Genomic DNA, 24,718 nt, shown 5'->3' on the forward strand with positions numbered 1-24,718 from the left:
TTGTTGTAGGTAGCATATCTCTCAGTTCATACATTTAATAGTTTGACAACTTGGACTTTTATGGCAATAAAAAAGTTAGCAGGAAAGACTTTATATAAACACTAGGAGGGAGAATCTGTATATATTATTGCTTCTTTGAATTCCCCCAGAAAGGACAGAGATTATGTCCCTAGATGTATCTGCATTTGTTTGCATATTTCTTTCTGCATAACATCTTTTAAATACAGCCTTTTCTTACCCATCTGCACACCTATAATTCTCATCCAAACTTCTATTTTCTGTCTTAATTGCTGCAGCATCTTTTTCTCTGATCTTCACAAATGAAATCATGATCTGCTCATAGCCATTCAAAATTCAGCTGAAAAGAGCATTTTTCAAACCTATTTCTTTTGACCATATTACCCTTCTGTTGGCATCCCTCTATAGCAAGGGTGGCCAATACATGGCTTGTGAGCCGCATTGAGGTCTTCAAAGAAAAAATTGTGGTTCCCGTACCCGCACTTCTTACAGTGGCAGCGTGCTTCTGTCTGAAAGAGCCAGAGCCAGAGTTGCGGCATCCTGTGCAGGCTTCAAAATGGCCACCTTAAAAGAGCAATGCCTGCTCTATTCTTAAAACATTTTTTTGTTTGTTTGCTCAACCAAACGTGGTGTCTGGGATATTTTTGCTCAACAATTTTTTTCCCCTCAGCTCTTTGTGCTGTATCCACCACTATTTTGGTTCTTTATCTATAACAGGTTGGCCACCCTTCCTCTGCAGTCTTCCCCTTCTCTGTTTATCAGATATAAACTGCTTGTCTTCACATTCCAGGCCATTTGCTCTATCTCCATTCTGCCTTTAATTGCTCATTTGCTATCAAGATATGGACTCCTGATGCTAGTTTCCATCGCCCACTTGTTAAATTTTCAAACAAGAACCTTCATGGATTTTTTCCAAGCTGCCCCCTTTACTTGGGAAGAGCTCCTCATAAACATTGCAAAGCTATCTCATCCACATCCACCTTATTCCTCCTCAGAACTTTTCTCTGATGTGACACCTACAACAAAAGACAATAGCTTTGGCAAAGCTGCTGGTGTGCTGAGACCACGGCCTACCTATCATGTAGTCCAATCTTTAGTCATTCTTCCTTCCTTCCCCACAGAACTGAACATGAGAACCACTCTTTCCTCCTGCCCCCAGGCAGATAGCTGTTGAAGTCAATAGGAAGCTTTTCTTTAACTTCAGTAGGCTTTCAATTAGGCCTACGGTAAGCAGAAGATTCATTGCAGGGGAGTAGAGGACAAGTGGATAAATTTCAGGCTAGAATTTACTTAAGATTGTAAGGTAAAAAGTGTTGCTTTAATAATTCTGTACCAGTTTCAAACAAGAATGTGGAATCTTTAATCAGATAACTCTCTTGAAAGAATTTGTTTAAAGGTTAATAATGATTGCGAGATTAATAATCAGATAATTTTTATCTGAACTAGTCAATGCAAGAAGTACATTAATGGCACATAATAAACAGCTGATTCTTATTTTATTGACCAAGAAAAAACTACTAGAAGAGTTGCTTTAAAATTTTGAAAAGCGCCTAAGTGACTGGGGAACTAAAGTCCATTTTCAATTAACTTAGGCACTTAGGAACCAAAATCCCAGTGGCTTTCAAAGGATTGATTTTGGGCCCTAAAAGTCTAGTCAGGTCCGTAGTAGGAGTCTCAGAATCACCTGGATACCTAACTTCCATTGATTTAAGCACTTCTGAAAACTCAGTCCTTGATTTATGTTGTAACTATGATCTTAAAAACAAGAACTTTATTGTTAACAATATGGAGAGTTTCTTTTAACGCCTTAACATTCTAAACAAGCTTCAAAATGTTCATATTGTAACTGAAGAAGGGCAATACTGGGACGGCTCTCACACCTCAGAAGCTGCCAGACCATCCCCATGCAGATGGGACAATTTAAAAAGGCATTAGTAGAGCAGAGGGAAAGGAGTGAGGAAGTGAGGTTGAAGCCTGGAGCTGTGGGAAGAATGACATGTTTGGAAGTGGTGATCCCTTCCTCCTATTCTTTTTCAGGGTTGGGAACCCTGACAGGTCAATAAAATAAGAATCAGCTGTTTATTATATGCCATTAAATGTCTGTTTAAAACTAAATTTTTTTGGGTGTGCAAATGCAGAAAAAATATTTTAGTGAGCACAAAAGGGTCTTCAAGTAAACCAAAGGTAATTCATCTTAAAGTGAATGAATGTGAATAATTTCAGCAGTATTCATGCATCCATTTGGGAGGCTTTAGAAAGAATGCTTTACATCCAATATCTAATGTAGCTCTTTCCTGAAGGTGTTGCTCCAGGGTGGCTGGAGTGGGGGAGAGAAATCAATCCCAGTCTTCCCCCTGCTGTCCAGAGCAGGGGGGAGAGCGACTCGGGTGGCACACCGTTCCTGCCTCCCCCTGGCCAGTCAGAGAACACTTACTTGGGGAAACAGGGGGTGTTCATTCCTACCCTTGTAGTCCACATTTACAAAAAACTACCCCCCGCCACACATAGAAATTCCTGTGTTTACTACTTGGAGTGGCTTTTCCCCTCTTCTTATAGGTTGGATCCTGTGTTGTTATTGCTGTTTGTTTTAATGCTGGTGCCTCCACCCTAAGGCTATGTCTACACTGCAGAGTTAAATTGGAAAAAGATACGCAAATTGTGAACCACAATTTACGTATCTTTTTCCACTTTTTTTTGGAAGAGGCTTTTCTGAAATTTGGCCCATCTACATGGGGCCAAATTTTGGAAAAACCTCTTCTTTTGGAACATCCCTTATTCCTCATACAATGAGGAATACAGGGATGCCGAAAGAACATGTCCGCTTTTTCGGAAACTATTCTGAAAAAGTGGACGTGTTCCTTGGATGCGGCAGAGCTTTTCCGTGATATCTCCAGTACCCCAGAAAATCTATGCAGTGTAGATATAGCCAAGTGACCTCTCTTTGTGCCTGAGATACAGGGGTGCTGCCCCTTGGGAAAATGAATATTGCTACCAGTGCTGGCAAGGAATATAGAACCCAGTACACAAGCAACAATCAAGCACATTAACACAGACCCCAGCAAAAAAATGACACACACAAATGTTAATAATATAACAAAAATGGTACTTTATAGGGAGCAGGAAAAGAGGATCTGGGGAAAGACAGAGTTAAGATTAACTAATGAATCTGCACTCTGCAGGGCTGGAACTGTCTGACTTAGGACCCACAACAGGTCAAAGACTCCATTTGTATGGAGGGGGAGTTAGAGATTCTTGGCACAGTTCTACTTCTCTCTCAGCTCAAAACTAAAATAAGAACTGGTCTCTTGGTCTTTGAGACAATCTATCCTTTCCACTGAAGAGCTGAGCCGCCTTGGCTCATCATCAACCCAAAAACTGCCTACCCTGCAGAAGCCTCACTATTCGCCTCAGCTGGAGTGTTTAGTCCAGTTTGCTCCCACTCCTGATTCCACACATGCTGGAAAATGGTGTCCTTGAGCTCTGGTACTCGTAGTCCATAAGGCACAGGACCCTCTAGAAGTAGGCTCAGCCCAGAATTCCAGGCGGTGACAGACTCCATATGGGATTGTGCAGGCTTGTAATTTTGTGCTAAGAGTCTGCTCCCTGATATAATTTCTATAAGTTTTTACCCTTGATTGATGTTCCCATAAATCCTTGGTGATATTAATAAAAGTTGATGCACAGATCAAAGGCACGATGTGGCTTTATATGAATTACTTGCTGTCATAGATCTAAGCAAATGGCCACCCACTAGGACTATTCTCGTTCTCCTGAAGCCTCATCAAGGTGAAGCAAAGGTTTCTCTTTTTATCTCTCTATCATATTCCCAGGGTATTGACTCTGCCGGTCCCCTATCTCAAAAATGGCACTCCTTATGTTGCCTTACCTACACCCTGGGTGCTGGACCAGTACTGACCCTCAAGATTCCCCAGGCATTTAAACCCATCAATTAGCAGACTTCTATCCCAACAAGTGTGAAGTTTCTGGTTTATATTCTAACATACTCAGGAGCACACAGCACCTGTGAATTGGTTAGTATCCATTTATACCTTTTGCACAGGCTCTAAATGATTAATGCTCTTTCTAGTTTAGTCCCATAAAACACAAGAGAGCACATCGTACAAAACAATAAACATATTAACTTGCAATGTCCTTCACAAGTTCACTTTCCATTTTGGAGTGTTTAGGGAGGGACCATCTGAGTTCAAGAACATAGGCAGGCAGGGTGTGACCTGTGTATGCACACTGTTACATTCTGGCTGGACTCTGCCCCTCACATGGAACTTCTATGATCTTGCTCTAACCCCGTGCATGCTGTTTCTTCCTGACAAGTCCTGCTGCATTTGTTAGGCTTCTGGTACATTTCTATTGCTCTAACTCAGTGATTTTCAAATTTTTTTCCTCATGATGCAGTTGAAGAAAATTGTTGATGCCTGTGACCCAACGTAATTTGACCAGAGTGCGGGTTCCTAGTTAGTGGTTCAGTAGGGATGCTAAGGTAGGCTTCCTGCTTCTCCTGGCATCAAGACTATGTTGTGCCCCAGAAGCAGCTAGCATCAGGTTCCCAGCCAACAGGAGTGTGGAACTAGTGCTCGGGGCATGGGCAGTGCGTGAAGTTCTCTCTTCCCCTCCCCTCCCTCAGGAGTTGGACTTGCTGGGCAGTCTGTGGTGCCAGAACAGGCAGGTAGCCTGACTTAGCACCCCCACTGGTCACCTAATCCCCCTACGGCAACAAGACCCAGTGCCTGACATTCCATGACCCAGTATTGGGTGCCACCCATAGTTTGAAAACCACTGTTCAAACTAACTCCAACACACCCTTTATGGCCAGGGAGGGGCAGCGAAGCTAAAACTGGATTTCTAAAGAGGCAGCTGCTTTTAGCATAACCTTTCTGAGATGTAAGTATCATTCTTAACATTAAGTATTTCCCATTATTTCTGTCTGGTGGGTACCTGTTAACAATGGTGGACCGCATATACAGGCAGTCATAGGATAGGAACTTTTCATAATACAATTTCACATCATCAGCCAGAATTCATATGTTGTATAAATATAGCCTCAATTCATCACATTTGCAGTATTGAATTGTGATATATGGCGTACAAATGTTTGCCTAGACTTGTCCTCTAAGGAGGGCTTCCTTGGAAACACAAAGGACTTTATCATGAAAAGGAATCATCTTGCTTAATTCAGAGCCTGTAAGTAACTTTAGGTTGGCTTACTGGTTCTTTCTTTCATGGCATTTTAAGTTAGTATTGTTTTGTTTGATGACTTTCATTATATGGTTTTCTCTGTACCTTCTGTTTTTACACAGGGCAGTCTGAAACGGAAGAACTGAAACATAATAAATCGAAATACTCACTGCTGGAGAGAAGGGATCTAATTCTGACCTCAGAGGAAGTGAGTCAAGAATGGAGGTAATGGGGCCCAGACTGAAATAAGAAAGAATATTTCCATCATTAAAATGTTTCTAAATAGGAACTGGGACAGGGATATCTGAATAATCTAACCATTTTTGACTTTGTGGGAGCTTTTGAAAACAATGCATATACGTTAGCTATTTTTTTTTCAGTATGGCATGTAGTTTTTATCAGAACATTTTGTTTTTATAGCAGATTCATGATCAAAAGACTTATAGATACAAATGGATTTGTCTGTAGGCTATCACTGCAGGTATTTCTGCATGCATCCATAGTATGAAATGGATAGCATAAAATTCCCTACCATTATATATACATTTATTATAAAAAATAAATATATTATTCCCAAAGTACCACGACTCCATATATTTCAGGGAAATCACTCGGCTGTGTCTAGACTGGCCAGTTTTTCCCGAAAATCAGCTGCTTTTCCAGAAAAACTTGCCAGCTGTCTACACTGGCCGCTCGAATTTCCGCAAAAGTACTGACTTCCGCAAAAGTACTGTAAGAAATCAGTGCTTCTTGCAGAAATACTATTCTGCTTCCGTTCAGGCAAAAGTCCCTTTTGTGCAAAGCTTTTGAACAAAAGGGCCAGTGTAGACAGCTCAGATTTGTTTTCCGCAAAAAAGCCCCGATCGCAAAAATGGCGATCGGGTCTTTTTTGCGGAAAAGCGTTTTTGCGGAAAAGCATCCATGCCAATCTTGACGCTCTGTTCTGAACATGCTTTTAACGGAAAACTTTTCCGTTAAAAGCATTTCCAGAAAATCATGCCAATCTAGACGCAGCCTCCTTGTTCCTGAACACATCAACTAAGGTCTGCTCAGAATCTACAACTGTACGAAACTTTCTGAACAAAACACCAAATCAGGCACATTGTGGGAATTCTAACCAGTTATCTAGAATCACAAACCTGATATCTTTTCCAAAACAGCAACCAAAGAGAGTTGGAGGTGAGGTATTAGAAAGATTATCCAAAGGAAGAGAAACTTAGTTGTCCAAGCAGAAGAAATAAATAAGCCTGTCAGTCAATATTTTTCATTTGTCTGTGTTGAACACATCACAAGGTCTGCAATGCTGTAATACTAGGTACATTAGTAAAATAGTTCATACTGTGTTAAAGCATACATTTCAAATGTATCCCTTGGGCTAAGGTAGTGAAGGGCAAACCCTAAAAGGGTCAAGGTTCAGATTCAATGTGTATAAGCATCCAAACACTTTGATGCTTACTTAAATCATATGAACTTTCTGAGACCCTAGCCTTCTTCCCCATCTAGTCTCCATTTTGCAGCAGCAGGATTGAGAATTTCACTGCTGCATCCCATTGTTTGGGGCCCTTTAAACTTTACAAGCACTCTGGAGCTAATGTGTGTCTGGGATTGTATCATCCCCGATCTCACTAATTGCTGTGAATAAACATTGTTTGCACCATGCTGTTCTTGGCACTTCTAATGTTTTGTGAGGTTAATGTTTCTTAGCCTTTGAAAGTTCCTTGTTCTTGTTTACCTGCCTAAAGTTTGACAGTGTCTGAGGGGAAAGTGGTGACTTTCACAGCTTATGCTGGACTCCTCTGAACTGATGCCTTGTGGGACAGCTTCTTCTTCCTCTTTGATAGGACAGATGCTGATAATCTACAACAGAGGATTTCATAAATGCTTTCTAAGGATAATTGAGAGGTGTTCAGGCACTGAGAGTCTTCATTATACAATAAAACAGTGAGATTGACTTTTAAATGAACTGAGGTAAAGGAATCTTAGGGCCAGATTCATTACAGTGCCAAACACGTTCTTCTGTCATTCTCGTTTGTGCCCAGCTCAGCCCATTAGCGTAAGCTGAAATCTTTTAGTTTTCCCTAATTTGCACCAGATTCCTGAGGTTCTTATATAATCTTACACCATTTGTGAATTGGCATAGCATAGATGCACTTCTGCCCTGAACACCTCCATACACTTTCTCCACTAAGGTGTAAGAGGGTGGGTAATTGGCATGAAGGCTATCTACATTAATTTATGACGCACGAAAGCTTCCCTATTAGAGGAGAATTCTACTAAGAGCCACATTTTATTGCTTTTACTCTGACTGAGTAGTGCAAAGTGGTTGGAACAGGAGGAGACAATCTATACCTTGGAAACTAGAAATGAAAGAGATTTATAAAGTCATATAATTCATCTCCTAGGCAGTGCAGGGTTATTTCCTAGATTTTGGCTCACTGTGCATGTGAGCTTCAGAGATCAAGAGAGGATGCAAGTAACATTTTTCTTTTTGAACTCTCTTGCAGGGGAGAGTTTGTGTCTCCAGAGAATAGAACCATGAATGCATTCAATTTATTAATTTAAGTATCAGGCTTAGTCTACACTTTCAGGTTTTGTCACCAAAAAACCCTTTTTGGTGACAAATCCCAGAGAGCGTTCACATTACAATGCAACGAAAGTTATGACAAAAGCCCAGTTTTGGCAACAAAACACTTCCACCTTCACATGAGACTTTGGTCTCTCCCCCTCCCTTTACTGTTAATCATGTAGTGTGTACTACAGGGCGAATGAACTCCCACGACGGAGTCACCGGCCAGGGTGGAAGGGTCTCATTAGGACCTAACGGCTAAGTGTTAGGACCTAACGGCTAAGTGTTCGGGACCAAGGCGCGCCACTTCGTTATTGTGGATTGCTGCTGTGGCCTACCAGCTAGGGTTTGAAATAGCAGGGAAGGTGGATCTCTTCAGCCCTGGAAGGCCGTCTGCCTAGGAGAAGGAAACTCTGATGTACAACCTACGGCCCGAGGACCTCGCTGTCACCATCCCAGCTTGCTAGGCCATGGCAGCTGAACCCCGGGTTTAAAGGGTGGAGCCAGTTCCGCGCACACTGCACTCCACTTGAAAGCTCCTTTGCGCAGGCAAGAAGGAAATACTCACGTCTACTCCCTCCGGTCTCACTAAGTCCTGTAGCGATGGGAAAGGGGCGAACTAGGCAGGTGTTAGATGACACTGGCAGCCGCAGTCTCTATCCTGCATGCAGGCGGCTCAGGCGCTAGTGGTCGTCTGATGATGACCTGGAGACGACATCATCACTCGGCAGCACCCTGAGCGATCAAGCAGCCTTTTTTAGGGACAGCACTGCTTGCTCCACATGGAGAGGGGCCTAGAAAAGGTGGCCTAAACAAAGCTCGTCTCCTTCTCCCCCAGTTGGCTTACCGCGGTCAACGCGCATCTCCATATGGGGTCAAAATATATCAAAGAATCAACGGCGCATCCCACTCGCCTTAAAAGGTGGGAAAGTACTTAAATTCGCATACCGGAACATCAGAACCATGTTAGACTCAGCCGACAGCACTCGACCTGAGTGACGATCCGCTTTAATTGCACACGAACTCACTAGGCTGGATGTTGACATCGCCGCACTCAGCGAAATCCGCTTTTCAGATGAAGGCAGTCTAAGAGAGCATGGCTCAGGTTACACCCTCTACTGGTCAGGCAAACCAGCGACAGAGAGACGCCTTTCAGGTGTCGGCTTCATGATCAGGGACTCCATCGCTATCAAGCTTGCAAGCCTGCCAACTAGCCACTCTGACCGCATCATCTCAATGCGTCTACCACTTCGTGACCAGCAACACGCCACACTGTTTAGTGTGTATGCTCCAACTCTCCAGGCAGACCCTGCTGACAAAGGCAAGTTTTATTCCGACCTACGCAGCCTTCTGCAGGATGTTCCAGCTGATGACAAGATTGTTATCCTGGGCGACTTCAATGCCAGAGTGGGCAGAGACTCGGAAACCTGGAAAGGCGTACTTGGAAGGCATGGTATGGGCAGCTGCATCGATAATGGACGCTTGTTACTTGAACTCTGCGCGGAACAGCAGCTTTCCATTACCAACACTATCTTCCAGCAGAAAGACAGTCTGAAGACAACCTGGATGCACCTCGGTCAAAACACTGGCATCTCATAGACTACATCCTAGTGCGCCAGTATGATCTAAAAGATGTCTTTCACACCAGGGTAATGCCCAGCTCCGAGTGTCACACAGACCATTGCCTTGTCCGCTGCAAACTCAGCTTCCACTTTGAGACCAAACCAAGGAAAGGTGGCGCCCCGAGGAAGAAGCTCAAAGTTTGCAGCCTTCAGTCTGCCGCGGTCAAGGCGGTTTTCCAGGTGAGCCTACGATCCAGGCTAGGGGAACTGAGCTGCTTAGCAGACTCGCCTCCAGCTCCAGAACTGCTGTGGGATCGTATCAAAACCATTGTTCTGCAAACATCTGAAGATATCCTCAGATTCTCCACGAAGAAGAACAGGGATTGGTTCGATGAGAACAACTTAGAAGTCCAAGAGCTGCTGTCAAAGAAGAGGTCAGCACACCAGGCCCACCTGGTCAACCATCCTGCCCGCACAAAAAAGCAGCCTTCCGCCTGGAATGCAGCACTTTCCAGCGCAAGCTTCGAGAGATTCAGAACGAGTGGTGGTCCAACCTCGCAGTAAGAACTCAGTTTTGCGCTGATACTGGCGACTACAGGGGATTCTACAAAGCTCTAAAAGCGGTATATGGCTCCTCGTACCAAATCCTGAGCCCCTTGCAGAGTGCAGACGGGAAAGAACTGCTCACTGAAAAGGACTCTATCCTGAACCGCTGGTCTGAGCACTTCTACACCCTCTTCAATGCTAGCCACTCAGTCCAAGAACCAGCGATTGACTGCATCCCACAACAACCAGTGAAAACTTAACTGAATGTGGCACCAACATTACAAGAGACTGAGGAAGCCATTGAACAGCTGAAGAGTGGTAAAGCTGCAAGAGTTGATGGCATCCCTCCTGAGGTATGGAAGAACGGAGGCCCAGCACTGTACACCAAACTCCATGAATTCTTCGTCTGCTGCTGGGAGCAGGGTAAACTCCCTCATGACCTCAAGGATGCAGTCATCATCATCCTGTACAAGAACAAAGGGGAGAAGTCAGACTGTTCCAATTATTGCGGCATAACACTTCTGTCCATCGCCAGCAAAATCCTCGCAAGAGTACTGCTGAATAGACTGGTACCCGCGATAGCAGAAGATCACCTCCCAGAGACACTGTGTGGCTTCAGAGCCAACCGGGGAACCACAGACATGGTGTTTGTCCTGAGGCAGATCCAGGAGAAGTGCTGGGAGCAAAACAAAGCATTGTACGTCACCTTTGTGGACCTGACAAAAGCGTTTGACGCCGTGAGCAGGCAGGGACTTTGGAAAATCCTGGAAAAACTAGGCTGCCCACCGAAGTTCCACACCATGATCATCCAGCTTCATGAAGACCAGCTTGGACAAGTCAGACATAGCAGCGACCTCTCTCAGCCTTTCCCTATTGCAAACGGCGTGAAACAGGGCTATGTTTTTGCTCCCACACTGTTCACCATTTTGTTCAGCATGATGCTCCAGCAGATCACAGAGGACCTCGACGATGCTGATGGCGTATATATCCGCTTTCGTCTCGACGGGAGCGTGTTCAACCTGAGACGTTTGCAGGCCCACACAAAGACCATGGAGAAACTGATCAGGGAACTGTTGTTTGCTGACGATGCCGCCCTCCTTGCTCACACAGAGGCAGCTATGCAGCGAATTACGTCTTGTTTCACAAAAACTGCTCAGATCTTTGGTCTTGAAGTCAGCCTGAAGAAGACTGAAGTTCTTCATCAGCCCGCATCCCACGAGGAGCACGATCCACCAACCATCTTCATCGAACAAACAGAACTGAAAGTTGTCCACCAGTTCAGCTACTTGGGGTGCATGATCTTGTCTGGCGCCAAGATCGACAAAGTAGTCGATAATAGGCTGGCCAAGGCAAACAGTGCATTCGGCAGACTATACAAACGTGTCTGGAACAACAGCAACCTCAAAAGAGACACGAAGGTCAGTGTCTACAAAGCTGTTGTGCTGACCACTCTCTTGTATGGCGCTGAGTCCTGGGTCACGTACCGTCGTCACCTGAGTCTCCTCGAGCGTTTCCATCAGCGCTGCCTCCGCACAATCCTCAATATTCATTGGAGTGACTTCGTCGCCAACACTGAAGTCCTCGAGTTAGCGGAGGTCACCAGCATTGAGGCCATGGTCCTCAAGATACAGCTTCGCTGGGCAGGGCACATCGCCAGGATGGAGAACCACTGCCTACCCAAGATCGTGCTGTATGGGGAATTGTCCTCTGGCTACCGCGGCATAGGGGCACCACGAAAGCGGTACAAAGACTCCCTGAAGAAGTCCCTCACTGCTTGTTGTATAGATCACCATCAGTGGGCAACACAAGCAGCTGATCGCAACACCTGGCGGCACACAGTCCACCAGACCACCTCCTTCTTCGAAGATACCCGCAGGGCCTGTATGGAGGACAAAAGGAGAAGGAAGAAGAACCGTGACCCCTCAGCACCTATCCCAGATCAGACCTATATTTGCAGCCGTTGTGGCAGGACCTGCCTGTCCCGCATAGGCCTCGTCAGCCACCAGCGTTCCTGCAGAAGACGTGGATTTCCTTCCTAGATCTTCGTTCGCGAAGCCAAGCCATGACTACAGTAGGTTTTTTGTCAAGATTATTGACCTCCTCAATGCCCAATTCGCCACTTTGGCCAGCACTTTCACCTCTGCTGCTCTGAAGCCACATAAACTGGAAAATAGATGCAACCTGTCACCTGCAAACCCTGGGAAATTTTAAAAAATAATTTTGTGGTGTTTGGCTCATTGTGTAGTGGTCCTCATGACACCTTCTCAGGGAAACAAGAATAGATACCACTCCAAACGCTTTCTCAGTACAAAACTGCAGGTATATTTTCACATGCAGTTTCTACTCCTGAATCTATGTACTCCCAGGACTCCTGAATCTTTAAAAAAGATCAGATGCATCAGTTTTATATTTTTCTCTTGCTCTCTGACTTTGAGCCAGGCAGCTGAAGTGAACTGGTAGATTTTTATCATCAACTGAGCCAGCCTTCAGCATCTTGCTAACTGGTAAAATTGGAAACATTATCATTTAAGTCTGGCAGGGCTCACAGTATATCAACACAGAAAACCTTATTTCTGGCATTTCTGAACTGCTAAATGCTTGACATTGCAGGTTTTTGTACATAATTTCCTAGAGATGTTATGGGTTGTTTGCTTTTAAAAAAACCACACAAAAAAAACCACCCTTGAAAAAAGAGTAACACATAGGCCAACAGCTCATCACAAGTTTGGAACCCTGGTAGCAGTAGGTTTTTATCATCTCATCATTAATGGTGGTTGAAACACACATGGCACTTGTGGTTTACATAACTATTTCTTAGACAGCAGAATAAATGCTGGGAATCAAGATTTTGGTGTTCTATTTCTGGCTTAAAGGAAGTATGGTGTATTGGTTGCAGTGGGAACACAGCCATGCATATAAGTTTAGCAAATTTTCTGAAAGATAATAAGACTAACTTGATAAGACTTGTCATATCTGAGGCCTAGCTTTTAATCCCAGGTTTGCCAGAAACAACACTGTACAACTTTTCATTTAACTTATTCATATAATGTGTTAATTTATTTGATCACCTTCTATGAGACAAAAAAGGATTTGGCCTGAGGCAGAGTCAGCCTAAGTTCAGGTCAACTTTGTCAAAATTATAATAAACTGAAAACAGTGTTTGATGAAACAGTAGATTTCACTACGAGCTCTTTTGTGGGGCTTGTTAACTGTTCTAGCCTCATTTTCAAAATTATGGCAGAAAATCGATATATATACTTCCTTTCCATGTGTGTACTGCACCGCTTGAGAACATTAACCATATTTTCCTAATGGAAGTTGATTTTGGATGGATTTTCTGATATTTTGTTTTAAAACATTTGGATTTTGTGGGACTGCTGGAAGCGAACCTGTCTAAAGTCTAATTGGGTTTAAAATATGGTTATATTTGTATTTAACTATGATGTGAATTATGATTATTTTCCTAGTGAAGTAATTTCTTGTAACAGGTATTTATTAAAACCAAAGTAGTGAATAAAAGCTGTATTGTGTGTACTTAAAACTTTTCCACAACTCTCAGATCTTTACTTGTAATCAATAATGTGAGTACAGTACTTTCTTGCTGGCAGACTTAAGTTTTTATATCTAATTCAAAATGTGATACTACTTTAAGTTACAGGGTATAAGTATAATTCAGATATTAACTACTGAACATATAACTGGCAGGGGGGTTGCTACTGTGCTCTTTAATGAGAATGGGAGGTAGCTATAGCCAAGCCTTGAAAAGCAGCGTGTTTTGGCAATATATTTACAATATAAACAACTGATAGCTAAAAACAAATCATCTATTAAACAGCAGTCTGGTTTTCAAACTAGATAGTTTTTTATTTAGTAGTTATTTTAGACTCTGCTACATGTGATAACCAAATAATCATGGAAATATGTTATTGTTATTAATGTGTGTGATTGTCAACTGAAGCCGTGATCTAAAAAACTTGTGATTACACTCATAAGTAGTCTAGTGAGGTCCATGCAAGCATTATATTAGGAAATAAGTAATGGCAAAATTAGGCATTGAGTTTGGAAGTTTAGTTTGGGTAAAGTCCCATATTTCTGAATGAACTATTTGTACTTTGTGAATCTGCAGAACCATGCTAAAAATCTCAGGAGTTGGATTTTTATCACAAAATGTGTATGTCCTGCTGTTGATTGTTCCATAATGCAGCAGAGTCATGCAAATCTAACATAATAATCTCTTAAGTATTCTCCTTTTTCTATATTAAGGACAATTCTCCTATAACAAATGGTTGTGTATTTAAGACATGATTTGTATTCTCATAGTATTCTTTAGTACTCACAGTCACTTGCGTATATTGCTACTGCTGTTTTATTGTCTTTTGGTGGACCCTACACAACATTATAATGTCTTCCTCTTAATGTACGTATCCTAGCTATGTGGTAGATCTTGGCACATGTAGAGTACAGATGTCCTCCTCTTGGATCAATCTCTCCAGCATTAACATAAAGGCTTTAGCTCATCTTCTTTGATGCTACGGGCAGATGCCTGTAAATTTGTCTCTTGGGACATGTAGAACCTTGTTACTACTGTCAGTTTGTTGATCTCATTTAATGTTTTCATTAGCTAGGTCCTGTCATATGTCAATACATTGTGGTATACTAGAGAAGTTCTTCACAAAGGATGAAATTCAAACACTCCATCCAAAGCCTAAGCAAAAAGGCTTTGTGCAGGGAAATATGTGAAGACAGAGGAAAGAAAAGTGGAGCTCTGCGGCTCTCTGCCTATGGGCTTCAATAGTGGCTGTTGCCCCTTCTTCCTTGCCTTCTCTTCCTTATCTTTGTAGACCTGGTTGAAATCAGAAGAGAGTATACCTTCCGGGCACATGGAGGTGCAAAGACCACTACATGGCCGCTTTCCATGTGTATAGTCATCGTGGGATTCCATTGAGCAGGAGTTTTGTGTAAACTCTATGCAAATTGGAGTCAGATACATAGGCCTTGTCCATCCTAGCAAAGTAAACTGGATCTCTTCCCAGGCCAGTTTCACTTCTCTCCAACCCTATTAGTGAACCAGAATTAAAATGTGCACCCTAATATGTAATGAAGTTGCATATTTTTACCAGACATGCACAGAAAGCATATGGGTTCCATAATTGAGTTCAATGCTGGAGTCACTTTCCTGCCTAATGACTGTCACCAATATGAGACTAAAATCAATCCAGTTTGGTCTGTGGTTGTATGATTTATGCTCTCCCTTCAATGCAGAAAGGATGAACACAGGATGTCTTAATTATTTCTATGGCTGATCATCTGGCAACAGATGAAAACTTGATGATACATGTTTTTATTTCTTTGAGTCTAAAATAAATGTTATTTCCATAACCTTGAATATGATAACTCTACCCAAGGAAGGAGATTCAGAAGTTCAGATGCTCTTCCAAATTTATTCACAATTATTTGGTCTGGAAATTACACTAGAAAGTTGGAAATTTCATGAATTTATGAGATTTCCAGTGCCTCGGGTGGACCAAAAATGCTGCTAAAATAACCCAACTTGCATTTCACTACATATGTTTCTGGTCAATGAAGGACAGGCAAAGGCATATAAAAGGTGGTTGGGGTTTTTTAACCTACCAACTGTAGTATTTTAAAATATCAGGGAAGGTTCAGTTTGGGTTTCAAGCAAAAATGCAGACTGAGTCTTAGTAAGAAAAATCATTAATCTATTCCTATTCATAGCATCATACATATATCTGAGGAATGGGATTATATACTGGGTATAATAGGGTGAGCTAAGGTAAAAGCTTTAACCTTAACTTTAATTTCCCTTTAACTCTAGTGCTATGGTCAAGAAGAGCTTTATTATTTTGCTTTCAAGTGTTCACAGTCAAATTTCTTAAGTAGAATTTTTGCAAAGAAAGCAATACTATTTGTTACATATCATTATGTACATGTGCCATATGAAGGCTGCATTAAGGTCACTCTGAGTACCATAAGTAAAAATATGTATTACAAAATGCTTGCTCAATCACTTTCTTAACTGTCTTGTTAATGGGTGAAGGGATTTTTTTGTCATTGAGGCCAGACACTTGTCACTTGTCAGCATTTTACTGATGTACCATTTTTTATATCCTGCCTTCTCTGATGACATAAGGTATAAAAATAATGCTTGACCATGCAGCCATGCAGAACTAGAGAGATGTTTTAATTTCAGTTAGTAACAGTGTTGTCAAGAAACAAAGGTAATATTCCTGAACTAATGACATTTCTCAACATACCAGTCTTTTGGAAAATAGTGAATGATGTTAACTGAGTGATTAAAAAAATTAAAAAGAGATGGAAAATACTCTAATGGCTTTGATTTGTAATACTGTGTGTTGTAGTATTAAACTTATTTTCCTATATATTAAACTGATTTGTAACACTTGTAACACTGGCCTATACAGAGAGAGTGATTATATCTAGCAAATATAAAGCAAATCCAAAGTGAACTTTCTAGACCTCTTAATTTGCTGACTGGGTTTGGATGCTTTCCTAATTACATCTTAATGTTTTGCAAAAGTCATCAAAACCTGCTATTACATCTGTCTAGCGCATGACTGGATAGATTTAATTTTAAGATATACAACTACAGATTACTTTAGTGGTGTCCCTTGTATCAGCAAGCAATCTACTTTTCTGTGGGATTACTCAAGACTGCCAATTAACATTTATTTTTAAGTTTTACATAGTTTTTTGGCTTTCTTTGCTGTTTTTCCCTGTGCCAGAATTTTTTAAGGCATCTATCTTTGATGCTTCCGTCTGTTTTTATTGAAACTTGAGAAATTTTCATTATTATTCATTCTCCAAAATCATGCAAGTGTCTTATTTTTTCTTGTAAAATGCGTGTCTTGTTATAGATATGAATGAGCCAATGCTTAATTGGGCCAACTGGTGTATTCTAATGAAACTAAACTAATAAGGATATCATTATCATATAGGGGACTGAATAAATCAAGTAATCTGCTTGTTAAACTGTAACAAAACTTACATAATCACAAATGGAGGATAAAGGATTTTTTTTCAAGTTACACTAATTGGGATTTTTATCTCACCATCCTCTGAGTTTTATATTTTCATATATCTTCTTATTGGACCATTGTGGAAAGTGTTAACTCCTTTTTGGAGTTAATACTTACTGTCATCTGGGGCTCCCTACCCACCAGTCATACTGGGCCAGAAGTTCTGGTCTCCACCAGCCAAGGCACAGTGCTGGTGTAACATTGGTTTAATCGCTGAAACTTTGCAGTATAGACATACCCTAACTTATAGCACCTCCCCTGTGCTTTCCTATAGGTTGCAGCCTTACAGGCTGATGTGCTACTTGGACCCCCCCTCTCCAGCCTTACTCCCAGTGTCTCTATACTAGGGCTTGTGAGGGGGCCCCCAAAAATCAGCCTCACATCGGATTCTTGGCTGATGTAAATTGGGCTTTGATTTTTAAACATTTAAAGTTTTGACTTGAGCTATGACAATTTACATCAGTTGTGTATCTGGCCTACAAGGTTTATATATCACAGATTTAGATATAGATATATAGATTACATTTTTAGAGTGAAGGTCAGCATTCTACCCTGGAATGCATGCAGTTCCCATTGAATTTGACAAGAGGCATGCATGCAGCGAAGGACAGAATTCACATCTTAGATTCCCAGCACACACAAATAATTTGTAATCTTAAACCTGTATTCTAAATGTTAGCAGTAATATGTAATTACCACTCAAGATTTGGGAAAAGAGCAAGAAACCCCCTTGTAATTGGTATTATAAATTCTAGTTCTGGTTTTTGCTAGAGACAGAACTTTGAGCTCCTACCATGATCTCTTCCTAGAAACAGCAGAGGAGAGTTCCAGTTCATTTATTCGGATGAAAAGTTATGACAGCTGAATTGAGTTTGATCATCTCTGTTTGGTTTTTAAGACATGCTGTTCTTTTGCAATGAAGTTCAAAGACCATTTACGTATACTATGACATTCTGAAATTCTTTAGCTTTTAACTAAAACAACAAAAAAGCGACAACGCTTCTCAAGAATTGAATGGATATATAATAGCCCCTGATAAATGGATTATTTGTACCATTAAGGAGAATTTGTATGTGTTTTTTTATGAGAAAACATACCAGCGAAGTGGAATTTGATGGTGAAAAATATTTACTTAACAGTAATTCAGACATACATTTGAGGGGAGATAGTTACTTGAACCTTACTAAATAGATGAAAGTACTTGAAGTTGATACACATGTCAGACAGACTATTAAAAATTCAACTATTGTTCTGTGGGTGGTCTAAAAGATCCTTTACAGCTCTTTCAATTTTGTAATATTTCAAATTACTCTGAGTATAAATGCACCTGCCAGGTGCTTCTCCACATTTTTCAGCCAACATACAGTATTTCAACCCTGACTTGAATGGACCATTTCTTCAGTATTATGAATGGTAATTTAATCTCCATCCTCAGTCAACCGTGCACCTTGGAAAAAAAGGCTCCCAATTAGGCTGAATTAGGTTGTACCAGAGTATGTGACATTTTTGTGTCAATTTTGGCAATTTTCATTGACTTTGACTCTTACTCCCTTTGTCTTTGGAGTCAAATTTGATTTTACCTAAACCAACACATTCCGAAAAGGAAAATGTCATGAAAAAGAGGCTTCAAAGAAGGGGTATGATATAAACAGCAGGTAGAAACAAGCAACACAACTTTACAGCATAATGCACACCCTTTGCAGACACTTCTCATTGGAAGACAAGCTTGTGAAAGGAACAGCCCATTTCAAATCAAACTAGTTTTAATCAGTTTGGTATCTTATTGAACCCTATCTATATATTTGGAATAAGGCAATTGCATTTCTCAAACCCATTTGCCCATATTATTTCAATGTGAAGTTATATATAAACTTATATATTTAAACTGATATAAAAGGCTTTCCAGTAGATCCTTTCAGAGATGAATATTGTGGATTTACCTTCATGGTGCCAAATGCAACTGTTCAAGGGCAAAAAAGATAATTTAATGGCTTGGCTTCCATGTAGACAATGGTCCTTATCCTGGGAATTAAACCTTCTTTTTAAGCCTATTATATCATTAGACTACTTTACGATATTTGAGTCTACATCAAGATGGTAACAAGGCTTTAACTTCCTTAACAGAGACCACCATCCAATGTTTATCCTGAAAAGTTAATTGTACTGGCAGGTATTTGCCTGGAATTACCTAATTATACAGATGTCCTTTTTAAAGTGAATCTATACTAGATGTTATCACTTGAAAAACTATGCCATGACATTAATATTTTTTTGTGCGTGGAATAATGTATTTTGATCTTTCAACTATTATTTTTCTAGTCTAGCTGATAGTAATTTTATGATCCAAACCTTATAGTATTTTTAAAGATTCCTTGTAACCTTAGTTTTTTCTAAGCAAACAAGAGTACATCTGTAGTGATGAAATCATGTGCTAAAAGCCACAAAAACAACAGCAGCACCAGGTGCATCATAATAGAACAAACTAACAATGTCAAAGTAATGTCATCTTAATTGAAATAATAAGAATTAATAGCAGAAGTCACCCTTGAAACACCTTTCACCATGTAGTTTTCTTTCTTTGAGATTTTCAAAACAATTGCCTAATTTATACTACTTCTGCATTTCCCTTTCCCTGTTGATTTAGATGTGAACACCACTTTATATTCTGTACACAGAGCATTGTGCTTTGAGATAAGTGGTTATACTATAATTTACTCATTATTACACATTAAATCTGTATAAATAATATTTCTTGAAAGATACTTGAATTACAAAACTGCATATGAAGAAGTAGCTAATGTCTAATGATGCTTAATAGTTTACTACAGGTTTTTTTAAGTAGCAGCAGCTTTCAGTGAACTTTTCTTCTCCCTTTCAACTTCCCCTTCCATTACAGAGTGTTAAGCCTCAGAAACTGGATCAGCTAAGCAGCAGACTCAGTAACAGTAAATGAAGTGCTGTAAGCTTACATCAGACTAATTAGTCTCAGGAATAAAATAAGGGGAGAAACTTTTTAGGTTGCTTTGTGAAAGGCAGTTTGCTTAATTAAACCAACCACTAATTGTTAAATATTTTTCAGGCATTAACAGAGCTACACTGAGTGTAATTAAATTTTGATTTTAGTGGTATTTGCAGGGATTAAAGTCACAATCTGCTGAGGCACTGGGGTTAGTTAATATTCACTTCACTGCCACAGCTGTCCTCCATTACATTACAAAGAACAGGAAAAGAGACAGCAGAATAGGGTGAAGTAATGAGAAAGCTATTCATTCATTTGAACCAGCTCCACACTGTACAGCCTTGTACAAATGGATCTGATCTGCATGACACACAAGTAGGCATTAAATCCGATTTAATATGATACAATAAAGGAAAGCCTAAACTCTAATGCATTTTTTATTTTTATATTCTGCACTATGCAATGTATCAAAAATATAGTCATATGATTATCAGATGATTCCATTCAAGTGGTATTTCTAGACTTATTAACTCTACAGGAGTCCACAGGGATTGTAAACCAATTCTTGCTAAACCATTATTCATCCCATGATTGTGTGAATGAACCCTTCATGTATGTTGATTGTGACTTTTTATCCCCAGTGGAATATTTATTGGCAGGATCAATGTTTGTTTGTTATTTCTTTTATTTGAGCTGCAAAAAGATTGTGCTTGTAGGGTTAGATGGAGTAGGAGCAGTTCTGAGCTGAGGTGTACCATAGTTACCACAACAGAGGAGAAGCCATGCTGATGATTCTTAAATCTGACTGTCTCACATCCCATAGATACTAAGCATGGCTGTTAGTCACCACTAAAATGGGTGGAGCTTTGGTTCAATGAAATTTATCTTGCCAAAAATGACTACTTCAGAAGTTAAAACACATGAAGGTAATATTATACCCCTAGCTTGTAGTATGCCATTATGGTATGTGAGACCCTTTCATCATAATCTATAAAGAGCAACTGTGGACCTGAGCCTACACTTTTTTTTAAAGTTAAATGTTTACTACTGTGAGCAAGGAAAAGCCTAGGAATTCCTAATTCCTTTCCTAATTATGGATGTAATAAATACCCAGCTTCTCATATAAATATATGTCCTGGTGAGATATTCATTCTCTTTTTTTGTGCTAGTCCCCAATCCCAATTTCTGGCTGGGTCTTTCCTGGTTTAATTCATAAGGCCACAATTCAGGAAACAGGCCTGATTGTGCTGAGAGGAAGTCCCTCAATTCCTTTGTGCTAAGAAAATGATTTCTCAATGGCCAAGTTTAAATCAGCAATTGAACACCAGAAACCTCTGCCTATATAACTGAATCAGGAGGCCTGTGAGCCTCTTGCTGCAGATTATGCATTTACAATTAGACTCCTCTTCAGCAGTTCTTGACCTCCCCTTACTAGCTGATGCTGTTCCATCAATATGTTCAGGTGACTCTGCAGGAGAAATTTGCCTTCTCCAAGTTCCTTTTCCCTCTGGTCCGGATAGCACTTCTAGTTAGTGAGAGAGATTGCTCAGCATTGAATTAGATCCCATATTTGCATAACCTATTAATTAAATGCAGCAACAGTAGTGACTTCTTCTCTTCAATACTGCTGCAGCTCCCCACTTTACTTCTTAATTAGCACTGCTTGCCTACCCATCTCTTCTCATAACTGCTGATGGTCCACCCAGTCCACAGTGTTCCAGAGTGGGAAGCAATGTAGCCTGATATTTGTTCCTGTCCCATGTCCTACCTACTCCTCCCTCCCTAATAAGAGTCCTCTTTCCAAACACTATGTTCTATGATCTAGAAATGGAGCATAAGTACAATATCTCCAAGAAAGGAGACCTTTCCACTTGTGGAGCACACATCTCCTAGCTCCTTCTCTTCATTAGTGCTCATAATGCTCAATTTTATTTATTTGCTTGGTTTTGAAAATAATGTGCAGTCTGTCAATGTCTCCTGCATCTTACCATTCTCTTCCCAAACACCTAAAGGATAGCTGGGCAAACTCTTGCATTGTGAATTCAACACATCATATTCTGCATGGGAATGGTGCCTTGTACCCTGGGCCACCAATCTTGTTTGGGACTTTTCTGGGTGACTATTGTACAAATATTTAATATTAATAATCATCATTGTCACCTTTGTTTGGCCTGTTCTCATCCATCCCTCCATTAATTCAAGTCAACACTACACCATTCTGTTTTGTTTCGAGCACATTATTTCTATTTCCAGCCAAAAAGTTTTGTCATTACACCAGCCTAGCACATTTTCGCTCTGCTCAGTGGTTGTTTGTGGTCTCTGGGGATTGTAGGTTGTACACTTATTGTCTTGCCTGCAGACTAAATGGCCCACACCATGTATCTCCACTTTGCATCATACATCACCTGCACTACACTGGTCACCTCTGTACTCATTCTCCTTATTTGGTAAGTGATCATCCCCAGATAGCAGTTCTCACACTTCAGACATTTAATAATAATGAGAACATTTTCACATAAAAAAGTGAATGTGAATTAATGCTTCTTCCCAAACATTCATGAGAATAAAAGTCACTTGCAAGACCATTAATTGAAAAGGGGTAGCAAACAGAGCAAAGTGTAACTTAGAATTCAAAGAATGTTGATAAATGATTCTTATGATTTCTTGCCCTGATGTACTCTAACATAAATGAATGGGTAAAAGATGGTTTGAAAGACAAAATTGTATTTAAATCAATCAGAATTTTTAATTTAATACATTAAAATCTGTTGCCTTAAACCCTGATTTCACCAACATTCATATACACGTTTGATTGTACTCAAGTGAGTAATTCCATTGATTTCAGTGAAATCACTCATATGGGTAAAGGTTTGCACATGCATAAATATTTGTAGGATAAAGGCCTACACAATAATTGATATTAAAAAATGACAAAGTCAGTATAATGGTCACACTACTGAAAATAAACAGTGAAGATGAAATACTTTGTTTAAACAAGTATAATTAACAGAAAGGAATATTGGGGAATTATTTTTAAAAGGAGGTAAATGGGTACATGTTTAAATATCTTTGTTTCCCCAAATCCTAAGGTCCCTATTTAATATTTTCCCCAGATATCTAACAAGTCATATTTGAGGAAAATGGAATATTAGAGAATATAATTCATACCAGAACTATATAGCATAAGTAAATGAACAATAAAAATGATAAATTGGGCAATAGAAAAGATTACAGAAATAATGCTTTCACATATTGGGCATTCATTAAATTGACTTTCCAGGGTAATTACTTTAACATTTCTACCTCTGATTCAGCACAGACCTTTGGATCATTAAACTAGATAGTAAATGTTACACATCTTCAAGACTGGCTCTTACAGACTTCTTTCCCAGAAATTTGAAAGCCATGTCAAAGCTATTTGCAGGTGGGAACTATTCAGAGCTGAATTTCTTTGCAAGTCCAAATTTATTGGACTGGAAATTCAATTCACCAAGGTCATTTTTCCATTTCAAACTGTTCCTTTTAGGTACACTAATATTATTAACTCCAGTGCAAGGACACAGAAAGGGCAATCTCCATGACTCTAGAATAAGACCAATTTAATATAGTAGAAATGGTAACAGATTAAACTAAAAAGTATTATTCTCATTTATTTTATTTATATTCTGGTAGCAGCTAGAGGGCCTCCAAGGATGTTGGGCCCTATTGAATGCAGCACTATATCACCAGAAAATAAGAAGCAGTTCCCATATCCAGAGAATTTACACTGGTTTCTCATCATTAGAATCTGGTGGGAATGGCTATTTGATAGGGGGCAACAGAGAAAAACACCCACAATGCCACACCAAGCCACAAGGGCACACCCCAACTGCTTAGTCACTTTGTGTTACCAGCCCACAGCAGAGAATGGAAACATCAGGCACCTGACCTACAACTCCCATTACAGTTCAGCACTGTAAAGAAATGAATTTTTATCCGAACTGACCCAAAACAAAATATTTTGGATCAGGTCAATAAAATGAAATGAAACTTTTGAATCAGGAATATTGACATCTTCATTTTGGTCAAAAATTCAGAAAAGAGCTCCTCATTCTGTGAAAAAAAATGTTTTGGGACCCAATTTGGGATAAAACCAGATATTGAAATACCAGAATTTAGTCTGAGGCAAACACTTAAATTTTTGCTCAGCTCTCATGCTAAGGTGGACTATTTTTGTGGTGTTTCTGGCTTGACAGGAACTAGAAAATATCACAAATCCTAATATAGTGGCTGTTATAAAGATATTTATTTAGTTCTATAGATATTTATGCTGCAAAGACAGAGTTAAGTTAATGCATAAGCCTATAACAAAGTTGCATAAGTTGTTTAATTTAAAATTGAAATAAGAATATTTCTTTATAGGTTATTTTCAGGATCCTGGTGATTTTTCAGTTTTATTCAACTATTTAAATTTAAAATTAATTGTGAAAAACCTATTTTTTATCTTAACTACTATTTTCACATATATTATTTAAAAATTAGGTAATTCTGATAGGCTCATGGACCTAATACTCTAAGGCCATGTCTATACTAGGAAACTATTTTGAAATAACTAAATTTGGCTTAACTCCCATTTTGCAAAATTGAAATAGTGTGTCCCCACAATGGGGAAGCCTCAAAATTAGTCTGAGGAAGGGTCCATTAATGTGGATATGCTACCTTGACTTAGAGCCCCAGGAAGCACTGTGGAGTAATGAGATTAAATTACTCTGGAAAGTAGTTCTTTTGAAATAGCTGTACTGGAGCGCACACACTATCACTTATTCAAAATAACTAT

General features: G+C 40.0%; 1 protein-coding gene across 1 annotated transcript in view; it reads left to right on the plus strand.

Annotated features, from left to right (window-relative positions):
• The window catches only part of LOC142830058 (uncharacterized), a 405,158-nt gene that overhangs the window by 160,744 nt on the left and 219,696 nt on the right, over positions 1–24,718 (plus strand). Inside the window, exon 4 of the mRNA XM_075932894.1 lies at positions 5,334–5,436. Coding sequence (XP_075789009.1) covers positions 5,334–5,436 — 103 coding nt within the window. The remainder of the gene's footprint in view (positions 1–5,333; positions 5,437–24,718) is intronic.

The sequence above is a fragment of the Pelodiscus sinensis genome, chromosome 6 (assembly GCF_049634645.1).
Source record: "Pelodiscus sinensis isolate JC-2024 chromosome 6, ASM4963464v1, whole genome shotgun sequence".
Taxonomy (NCBI): Eukaryota; Metazoa; Chordata; order Testudines; family Trionychidae; genus Pelodiscus; species Pelodiscus sinensis.